Source organism: Pygoscelis adeliae, unplaced genomic scaffold (assembly GCF_000699105.1).
Source record: "Pygoscelis adeliae isolate BGI_AS28 unplaced genomic scaffold, ASM69910v1 Scaffold130, whole genome shotgun sequence".
NCBI lineage: Eukaryota > Metazoa > Chordata > Aves > Sphenisciformes > Spheniscidae > Pygoscelis > Pygoscelis adeliae.
The window spans coordinates 2,142,333-2,152,922 of NW_008824031.1; the positions used below are offsets into that span (position 1 = coordinate 2,142,333).

The 10,590-nt window shown below is 38.2% G+C and overlaps 1 protein-coding gene across 1 annotated transcript in view; it reads right to left on the bottom strand.

The window, feature by feature from the left end:
* The window catches only part of TDRD9 (tudor domain containing 9), a 68,024-nt gene that overhangs the window by 32,861 nt on the left and 24,573 nt on the right, over positions 1–10,590 (bottom strand). The window contains exons 8-13 of the mRNA XM_009328344.1: positions 9,780–9,883; positions 8,268–8,308; positions 2,694–2,748; positions 2,454–2,538; positions 1,726–1,783; positions 1,005–1,109 (exon numbers count right to left, since the gene is read on the bottom strand). Coding sequence (XP_009326619.1) covers positions 1,005–1,109; positions 1,726–1,783; positions 2,454–2,538; positions 2,694–2,748; positions 8,268–8,308; positions 9,780–9,883 — 448 coding nt within the window. The remainder of the gene's footprint in view (positions 1–1,004; positions 1,110–1,725; positions 1,784–2,453; positions 2,539–2,693; positions 2,749–8,267; positions 8,309–9,779; positions 9,884–10,590) is intronic.

Sequence of the window (10,590 nt, forward strand, 5' to 3'; positions counted from 1 at the left end):
AGGAGCGGCAGAGACAACGTGTGATGAACTGACCACAACCCCCATTCCCCGTCCCCCCGCGCCACTGAGGGGGAGGAGGTAGAGAAATCGGGAGTGAAGTTGAGCCCGGGAAGAAGGGAGGGGTGGGGGGGAAGATTTGGTTTTATTTCTCATTACCCTAGTCTGATTTCATCGGTAATAAATTAAATTAATTACCCCAAGTCGAGCCTGTTTTGCCTGCAATGGTAATTGCTGAGTAATCTCCTTGTCCTTATCTCGACCCACAAGCCTTTTGTCGCAATTTTTCTCCCCTTGTCCACTATGGAGCGGGGGGAATGACTGATAGAGCAGCTTGGTGGGCACCTGGCATCCAGCCAAGGTCAACCCACCACAAGCTGTAATTGTGGAGTCCTCATAATATTTAAAAATGAGGATATTTTTATATCTAAAGATGTCACTGTTATTAATTTTATTTAGTACTCTTTTCAACTGAAACTAAAAGATTTTTATATTTAAGAGTAGTGTCTTATTAGAAGACCTGATATGAAATCTTACTTAACCTTGTGCTACAAACACTGGTCTACACTAGAGACACTGCTGTGGATATTTCAACTGATTTAAGAGTGACAAACAGACATGAAAGTTTCTTTCACTGCTGAAACTCACAAGTAGTTAATAAATATCTAGCAGTACCTATCTCCCCCTTTTAAAAATAGCCCATGATAAAAAAATTATTATTAAATAATAAAGAATCTTCGTAAGTTTTATGGTCCATGAATTCAAATGTTTTGCAATAAAATACAAAACATTTCTCTGGAAAAATACTTGAACAAAATAAAACATTCAGGCATAGCTGTTTAATCACATTTTAATACCCTGACATGGTAAAGAATTACTTTTTTGTATAAAGTATTCATGGCAAAAATAATCCATGCTTTTTACTGTTAATAAAATGAAAAGCAACATAGAATTCTTCATGAAAGTTAGCTTCTAAAGTTCCTTCCCATTACCCATTGTCATCTTACCTTTTCTTTGATTACAGTTTGTTTTAGATGCCCAGCAAAGTCTCAAACTTTGGTAATTAGTTTCCTCATCACAAACCAAAGTTCTAGTTAAGCAGAAATCTATTACTGCAATTAAGAAAAAAAAATCTAGTATTATTACAAAACAACTTACCCTCATGGCAGTGGAAAAAATATTGGTTGATTTTGTGTTATCAGAAAAGGAAAGTTTCAATTATTTGAAAACCAATAAAGAGAACACTAGGTTTATAAACGACCAGACCCAGGATACTCTGAATACTAACAGAACTGCAAATAGATTTTAACATAAATATAATAAACAGTTAGTACAGGTGACAAGCATTAAAAGGCAATCATTTCTGCATTTAGACATTCTATATCAGAATTTGCTTAATCTGATGCAATTATTTCAAAATATAGTCAGAATGTGAATAAGAAGCTTAAGGTACTTGTGACACGAGGTCTGATTCTGCATGTTACTGCATTTAAAATTAATTTTTTTCCCCTCCAGTAAAGATTAAAACCAACACCCCACTCAGTAGCTCTATTTTTGTTCATGTATCTGTTCTCTGTTGTGAAAGAAAGAATTCAACAACTGTCAAAATTAAACTCCAACAGCAATGCTTTGTAAAACGGTGACATGTTGCAGAGATTTAGGCTAGCACAAGTAAGGAAAATATTACAAATACAGTGTATACACAATTACAAGATTTAGATGACTTACCATACTTAACATCAGGAACTGTTACAGAGCTCTCAGCTATGTTTGTAGATAGAATAACCTGAGTTTTGAAGCAAAAAATGAGCATAAAGAAAAAATTACTCACATTAATGTCTCTACATGAAAAATCCAGCTTGCTATGAAGAAATATAAATGTAATGGCAACATAGTATTTCTGCTCTGCATATTAAGAAAAGCAATACAACACAAGAAAACTTGTATTTTCCTGTCCTAAGATCAGAAAAGCATAATGAAGTAGTATAGCATATGACAATATAGAGGAAGAATGGAAATATTTCCTTATGCCTTTGTCGTAAGAAAACATCACACTATTAGCAGTGATAAAGAAAACCAAAACACTAGCCAAAATGTGGCATACAAAGCACGCAAGAGACCCCCATACTGAGGGACTACTTTGCTATGCAGTGCCACCAGCAGCATACTACTGTCACGCAGGTGGAAGAATTGACATGCACAAACTATTCCGAAAGATAAAAACAGTGTCACACTGTTATTGCACTTCTCTTGAGGTCTAAACACCAGTTAAAGCAACAGCTTGGTAAGAAAGTCAATCAGTTTACATCTTGAAAAAAACAAAACTGCTTTGCTCTCACACAGTGGTTTGAGTTGGCATAGCTAATATTAATTTACATACATTATTATTATTTGCTATTATTACTCTAGCAAAGGGTTTCACACGCTTTAAAAAGTAATGATTCAACAATATTTACTTTTCTGTAGCCAGGAACTGTAGTCAAAAATACATTATTTTGTTCCTCTAATGTCACACGTGAGTGAAGTGGGTACACTTGCCACCTAAAGAAAATATGTTAGTGAAATATTTACTGATGCAAGAATGTAAAAAATCAGTTGCACCTCTGTGTTAAATCATATTATGTACTTAGAACTCACACAGCTGAAGGATTCATGTTTAAGTTTAATTGAACTGAAACAAATGTGGTCTAACTTACCTTTTGTTAAACATATTTGAGAGACATGAGTGCATGTAGCTTATTTCACTCAAACCTAGGGAGAAAGTAGTCAAGAGTTTGTTTTCTTTTTAGTGATCACTAACAATTCTAAAACCAATTCTCACATCTACTTAAATTCTTAATTGACTTTCATTACTACCTTCTTTTCACCGTATAATAAAACAGTAGAAGAGTTAAACAGTAAATGTAATAGTCACTGAAACACTGAGTCAATTTTTCAAGAGTCATTTTGCATAATTTTACACTTACTAAAGTAAAGTGGCAATATCAGATACAAAGGCCATCTGCCAGTGTCCCATTATTAGCCCTTGTTTCAGTTCCTTACAACTGACAAAGCTCACCACATGCTGAATGTCTGATTTAGGATAAATTTGGGTATTTCAGCCAAAACAAGCTGTTTCCAAGAGCAGGGCCAAGGAAAAAAAAAAAAAAATTAGCTATTTCTGCCTTAGACATCTTACCTTTGGCAGTTCCAGTGCCCATTCTCCGGGGCATGGATTTCACGTCTGCCAGGGGAAATCTTATGACTAAGGGATTTTTGCTGTCTTCCTGTATACCTCCATAGACATAAACCTTGCTGAGAAGCCTAGTTTACTTCTTATTGAGACTTCAATTCCAAAAGCCCCATTTTCAAAAATCTGTCCAACACTGGGCTTCCCCGGTTGGATACTAAAAATGAAATTATTCTGTAACTGCAGTACAGGATTGCTGCAATTTTCAGTGAGGCTAAATGCTATTTGAGCACCTGGATGTGAAAGTCCTTGCACTCTTTAGATGACTGTTACTTGACTTCAGAAGTGAGAAGGAAGGAAGACAAATGCAAGTGGAGGAAGAGAGATGTGGTCTACCTGGACTTCAGTAAGGCTTTTGACACCGTCTCCCACAGCATTCTCCTCGAGAAGCTGGCGGCTCACGGCTTAGACAGGTGTACTCTGCGCTGGGTCAAAAACTGGCTGGACGGCCGGGCCCAGAGAGTTGTGGTGAACGGAGTTCAATCCAGTTGGCGGCCGGTCACGAGCGGTGTTCTCCAGGGCTCAATATTGGGGCCAGTTCTGTTCAATATCTTTATCAATGATCTGGATGAGGGGATCGAGTGCACCCTCAGTAAGTTTGCAGACGACACCAAGTTGGGCGTCAGTGTTGATCTGCTCGAGGGTAGGAAGGCTCTGCAGAGGGACCTGGACAGGCTGGATCGATGGGCCCAGGCCAACTGGATGAGATTCAACAAGACCAAGTGCCGGGTCCTGCACTTCGGCCACAACAACCCCATGCAGCGCTACAGGCTTGGGGAAGAGGGGCTGGAAAGCTGCCTGGCGGAAAAGGACCTGGGGGTGTTGGTCGACAGCCGGCTGAACATGAGCCGGCAGTGTGCCCAGGCGGCCAAGAAGGCCAATGGCATCCTGGCCTGTATCAGAAATAGTGTGGCCAGCAGGAGCAGGGAAGTGATCGTGCCCCTGTACTTGGCACTGGTGAGGCCACACCTCGAATACTGTGTTCAGTTTTGGGCCCCTCACTACAAGAAGGATGTTGAGATGTTGGAACGTGTCCAGAGAAGGGCAACGAGGCTGGTGAGGGGTCTGGAGAACAAGTCTTCTGAGGAGCGGCTGAGGGAGCTGGGGTTGTTTAGCCTGGAGAAAAGGAGGCTGAGGGGAGACCTCATCGCTCTCTACAACTCCCTGAAAGGAGGTTGTAGCGAGGTGGGTGTCGGTCTCTTCTCCCAAGTAACTGGCGAAAGGACGAGAGGAAATGGCCTCAAGTTGTGCCAGGGGAGGTTTAGATTGGATGTAAGGAAAAATTTCTTTACTGAAAGAGTGGTTAAACATTGGAACAGGCTGCCCAGGGAAGTGGTTGAGTCACCATCCCTGGAGGTATTTAAAAGACGGGTAGATGAGGCGCTTAGGGACATGGTTTAGTGGGCATGGTGGTGTTGGGTTGACGGTTGGACTCGATGATCTTGGAAGTCTCTTCCAACCTTAATGATTCTATGATTCTATGAGAGAGATTTTCAGGAAAGGTAAGAGAGAAGAATAACTTAAATCAGAAACGAGAGGAAAGAAGGATATGTGATGGGCTACAAATTGTGATTGAGTTAAGGTAAGCAAGGAAAAAAGGCCAGAAACCAAGAAACTGGGGCAAGAAAAGGAGACAGATTCAACAAGAACCCAACATGGTGGTAATTCAAGGTTGGCTGGGAAAAGAAATTGCAGGAGAACATGGAGATTAGTCAACTACTGGAGTCAGAAAGACTGAAACTGGAAAATGAGGGGAAGTGACTATAGGTAAGGGAGATAAAAGAAATCAGGGTTGGGGGGAGAACAAGTGAGTTGGAGGAGGAAAAAAAAATATGGTAGTGGCAGGGCAATCAGGGAAATTTAAGAGTCTCAGAGATGTCCTTTGTGTGAGGCTACTACAGGGGAAAGCAATGTCATTAGAACCTAAAGAAGACAGCCAGGAAGCCTCATTTACACCACAGCTCAAATGAAGTAAGAGTACTTGAGAATGCAAATAACAGGCCAAATAACAAACTAATGACTAGCACAATAATGAAGCAATTAACAAAGCTCTAAGCAAAACACCTTCAGCACTGTAGAGAAAAACATGCAGACTGGGAAATATAAAAGCAGTACCACTTTTTAAGATTATTATAATATAGAAAAAATGTGTCTGTTCATGAACTATAGCATGTAATTAAAGATATAGAGAAAACACAAGAACACCATGATATGGTCTGTTTGGACACAGCCTGCCAGACCTACTCGATCCCAATAGGTACTGCTCAACTATCTCGCTAACGCCTCCTACTTGCCATACTGCCTGGTTACATATCTGAGTAAGACATTAAGGCTTGAATCCAATTTATGTTTAAAAACCATAAAAAGAAGCTTGATCCATGATTGGTAGAAGCAGACTCTGCATAACCGATATTAATAGTAATTATTAATCAGTCTAATAATTACTGACTAGACACCCCAGGCAGTATCTGCTGCCCAGTTCTAGAAGTGACAAGAGTTGATCATGACACCTACAGAACAAAAGGCTGCCACCAGGAGCGACAGATCTTGGAATGAAAAAGAAACTAGTAACAAAATCTGTTTGGCAAACATACCAGGACAATAAGGAGAGTGGGGCATGGAGAAGTGCAAAAGAAAATACAAAACAGACAAAGAGATTGACATGAGTAGAACACATGAAAGCTTAGGACAGTAACAGCAGAATCCCTTTAAGAAAACCCTACATGCAATTCCTGCCATCAGCAAGCGCACGCGAAGCACAGAGAAATCAGGCCATCCCCATTTTCTGCAAGCTCCTGCAACCTACTGTTGTCTTCATCAGCTAGTTTGGCAGAAGCACGTTACATACTTGAAGGTATAGCTCAGTGATGATTCAGTCAACACAGTCTGACCTCTTTTTCTAACTTGGTCTTTAAAAAGTCTAAAGAATTATACATGAACATATATGCTCAAGAAATATTAGGGTTGCCATGTCAAGCACTAAAACAAAAAAATGTGAGAATTAAGATTGGTTGTACAAACTCAATGCAACCCACTGGGAATATATTTATGCACACACATTAACAAAAAAATCACTGTACAGTTTAACATGGCACTTTGTATCACCTAGAACCTAGGGATGGACTAGCTCTGGAATCAAAGGAGAGCTGAGTACTGAAGGATATTTATCTGTAAAGAGTCAGACTCTGTAACATTAAAAAAAAAAATTAAGCACTGAACAAGACAGGCAATTACAACAGGAAGGGAAAAAACATGGCATCCTACTTGAGACAGCTGCAGCCGCTCTGTGGAAACGGATTCTGCCCCATCACCGAGTCCCACAAAGACACTGGGCAAAAATCACTTAACAGTACTCGGCACAGCACTACTCCTTCTGGCTGTTGATGCCTACTCTGCTTGAAATGTCAATGGGAGTGTTACTTTGAATGTACAAAATGCTATGTAATTGTAAGCACTCAAAAAATCTAGGCATCTCAGTGTCCTAAATGTGGAGGTTATTTTTACCCAAATCTCTGTCTCAGCTGCCCTCTTGTAAACTGAGGGCTCTCCTCCCCTTTTCTCCAGTTCTGTATAAGGACTATTTGTGAAGAAAATTTCAAGAGGTGTTTGCTAATCTTGTGTTCAAGATCAGTCTTGAGTATCCAGTTATAAACAGGCCAAGGTCAAACACTGAACAACAACAACAAAAACCAAACCCGAGTACCAGCTCATTCAGAAAGCACTATCTACACAGGTTTTCATGAATTTACCAAGTGTATTTAAACAAAAAGTTTCATTTTATCAGTTGCAGTGATAATCAGCCATCAGGGATAACAGCACTGTAAAAAAAAAACCTCAAAGTGAAAGACAAAAAAGATTTGGAAATTGAAAGTGCTAAAGAGTAATTTCAGCCTGAAATGAAGACTCAAAGGAAGTCTGAAAGCACACCAGAGAGCACCAGTATGAGGCCAGAGGCAACATAGATGGTCTCCCTACTTTATTAACGGCAAACTGGAATGGGTCTTGCATTGACATGATGAAGTAATTCCTTCTACCCATTGATTTCATAGAGAAGGTAACTCTAAGAAAGGCAGCTCTAATGCCCTTTAGCTAACAGAGAGCACCCGCCACTGAAAGCTACTCTGCAAGTGCAGTATATTCTTGTGCTGGTGTGCTGTGTTTCCAGTCCTAGAGCTAGCATGTCTACTTCTAAGCTCAACACAGCAGGGAAATGACATTCACGAGGATTTTACAGAGAGTTAGAAAGTCCTGGTAGGGATAGACCTCACTGGGCCCAAGGAAGCAGCTGCTCCTGACCCCAAGGTGACTCTCCACTAAAATGTGCCTAAGTCTTGTCAACATTTTCAACTAGCAAACTTTCATGTCCATGAAGTAAAAGAATACGTGAAAGCACCAGGTAATAGGTTTGTGATGCTGGGGAAACCTAGGCTACAGCCTAGTTACACAAAAATTATTGTATGCTTTTGTTTTGGTAGTCATTCTTACTTGAATCCCTTAGCTAGATTTTAGAGGCAGTGTAAGATAACTTAGATTTACTGTTTAAGGAAGACTAAAACTATATATAACCAGTTCTCTGATCATTGTATACTATGACGCCCTGTGTGCTTTTGAGCATTCCTACTATACCAACCAATGTACATGGAAAGAAGAAAGTGAATTTTAACTTTTACTACAAGAATCTAAATAAAATCCAGGGAAGAGACTACACTACATGCAGATAAGAAAACCTCTCTAAAAGAATCCTAATAACTTCATACAATATTTAATAACTAATACAAAAATTGAGCAACTGAATTTCTGTGGATTAACAGTAGAATTAATTTTATTACTGCAACTTCATTTTTAACACATACAAAGTTTTAATTTTTGACTTGCAGCTCTTCCAATTATTGCCATATTTAAACAAGTTTGCAAGAAAAACATCCAAATAGACCAATCAACCCCAGTTAAATGTGTTTAATAAATGCCTGGAAGAAGTGCCAAAAGAAATCTTGTTAGATGACAAATAAGGAAAAAGTAAGTTATTAAGACATATACTCACCTGGTAAAAATACTAGCACACTTCCACGTTCTGATGTAACACTCAAGTTTTTTTTCTCCCTGACAAGAATATGCAGTTTCATTAGTTTTACAACCTCAGTCTACTTTATTACCCCAAGTTATTTTATTCTGAAAGAACAAGCAGAACTGCACATTTTTTGTAACAAGTATTATTTAAACTTCCTGAAGAAATGGAATTCAAAACACTATTCACAACTATGCTTTCCAAAAAAGACGGTATATAAACATTGGATCTAGATGATTAGGTTTAGTTTTGTCTTCAAATTTACATCAAAACTGAAACATTCTTATATAGCAATGAAATTACTCAAAATTAGGTTACCAAAGATCGTAAAATGAAAAGGTAGTATACTACTGCAGAATTCTATGCAAACTTATTCAGTAATTTTTCAAGTATATGTAATACTCTTGTATTCCAGAAATATCACTAGACACCTTTAACAAAAGCCCAGCATGTGAAAAAGCTAACCATTATCAAGAACTACAGGTCATGACGTTAATCGAAGATGTCTCCCTCTAAGTTTATCTGTTACGAGTCAAGAAGCTAAAATCACCTTAACGTAATATAGAACTCATATTTTTTGTTGTAATTATTCCTGATGTAAATTTTTTTCAGGCATCTTGAAAGTCTCTACTCTCAAACTATATAATGAATGGAAAGTACAGTTTTTAATGGAAGGCACATTACAATGGATGTTCGTAATAGCCCTTTTGGTATTTGAAAGCTGAAACACTAATGACTTCATGTTTGCTTATAAAAGGTAGCTTATTAGTAAAAGGTAGTTTAATTGAAAAGATCAAAAGAAATCATCAAGAAAAAAGCTCAGAAGTCACTATATATTGTAAAAAAGTTGGTGCCAAATTTATTGTATTTATGTACCTCTGGCAACACTTGTACTTCAGTGGTTCACTTGATAACTGCTCAGGGGAGCTTAAGTAATGCTTTCTTAAAATTTTGAAGTCTATGTAATACTAAGTTTGAAAAAAAAAAAGCTGACAAAACAAAGTTATTTCTTCAGCATACATTTATAAATGATTAGTATATATGGGAACAAAGAACATTCCTAAAGTAAATACGCACTCAGTGTTAGACCAAAGTTGGAGAAGGAACTTTACTACATTTTCAGATACTAAATATCAATTTACAAAATGCAAAGAGTAGTAGTTCTAGTTTTATTCTTCATCTAAATAATATTCAGCTCTGATCTACAGCAAAGAATCTAGTTTCCATATGACATGGCTGGCTTGAATGGTCACTTACACTCTGTGGCATGAAGTGTATTTCAAGAACACAGGGCATTCAGTAAGCCCTACAAGCAATCTTAGTATGACTAACCTGAGTAGAAATCACACGAATATGTAAAATAAAAGCAGAGATGCATAGAAAATTAAGTTACCACTAATAACTATAATACATGGGCTGCTGCTGTTCTTTAACTAGTGTCTCATTTCCCAAAGAACCACTGATTCCAGGTCTTGAACTCTGTCTTACCTATTGCTCTTCATCTCCAACTCATCAAATGACTGAATCAAAGAGACTGCTACTTCATACATTTCCCTTACTATCACTGGTTGCTCAATTCTTTGAGAAGGAAGCTGTGTGGAGAAGAAAGTGTTGAGGTTAACACAGTGCAACAGGCTAACAAACTGTAGATCACATATGTGTGTCAATTTGTCGAGTGCTTTTCGATTAAAACTGATCCAGCACAGCTGTACAAAGAAGTAGTTTAATCTGGAGCATTCATTACCTTCAAAATAGACATTTTCTTTCAATATCATTCTATTGCTAAAGAAATACTTCTGATATTTACCTAGTTAAGATCAGCACTAGCCCACACTCCATCCCTTAATGTTTGCAGGACATACTCCTTATCCAGAAGCATTAAGCACATGAGACTAATGACAACCCATGGGAACAGGATGACAAGAAGGAGAGGAATTTGCGTAAGGCAGGCACAATCCTTCTCAGAGGTGCTATAATGTAGGTCTCTACCTGATTGCCAAATAAATCATGTACCTCTTTCTATTTATCTCTACATTTAATGGATCTTGTGTTTTAGGTCATACCCTACCAAAGAACTATGGTTCTGTTGTACACAATATAACTGTAATGAGTTGAATCTACACCATTTTCTAGTATTCTGTCACAAACTCAGGCCTTTAATATTTGAGAACTTAAACCATCAAGTCTTCAGAGCAAAGACAGTAACTTAATCACATTTCAGTTTTAAAAAGAAAATGCTTAATGAACTAGACATGATCTGGGAACGGTCTATAGTATTATACATTTTCCCTTGTAGGGA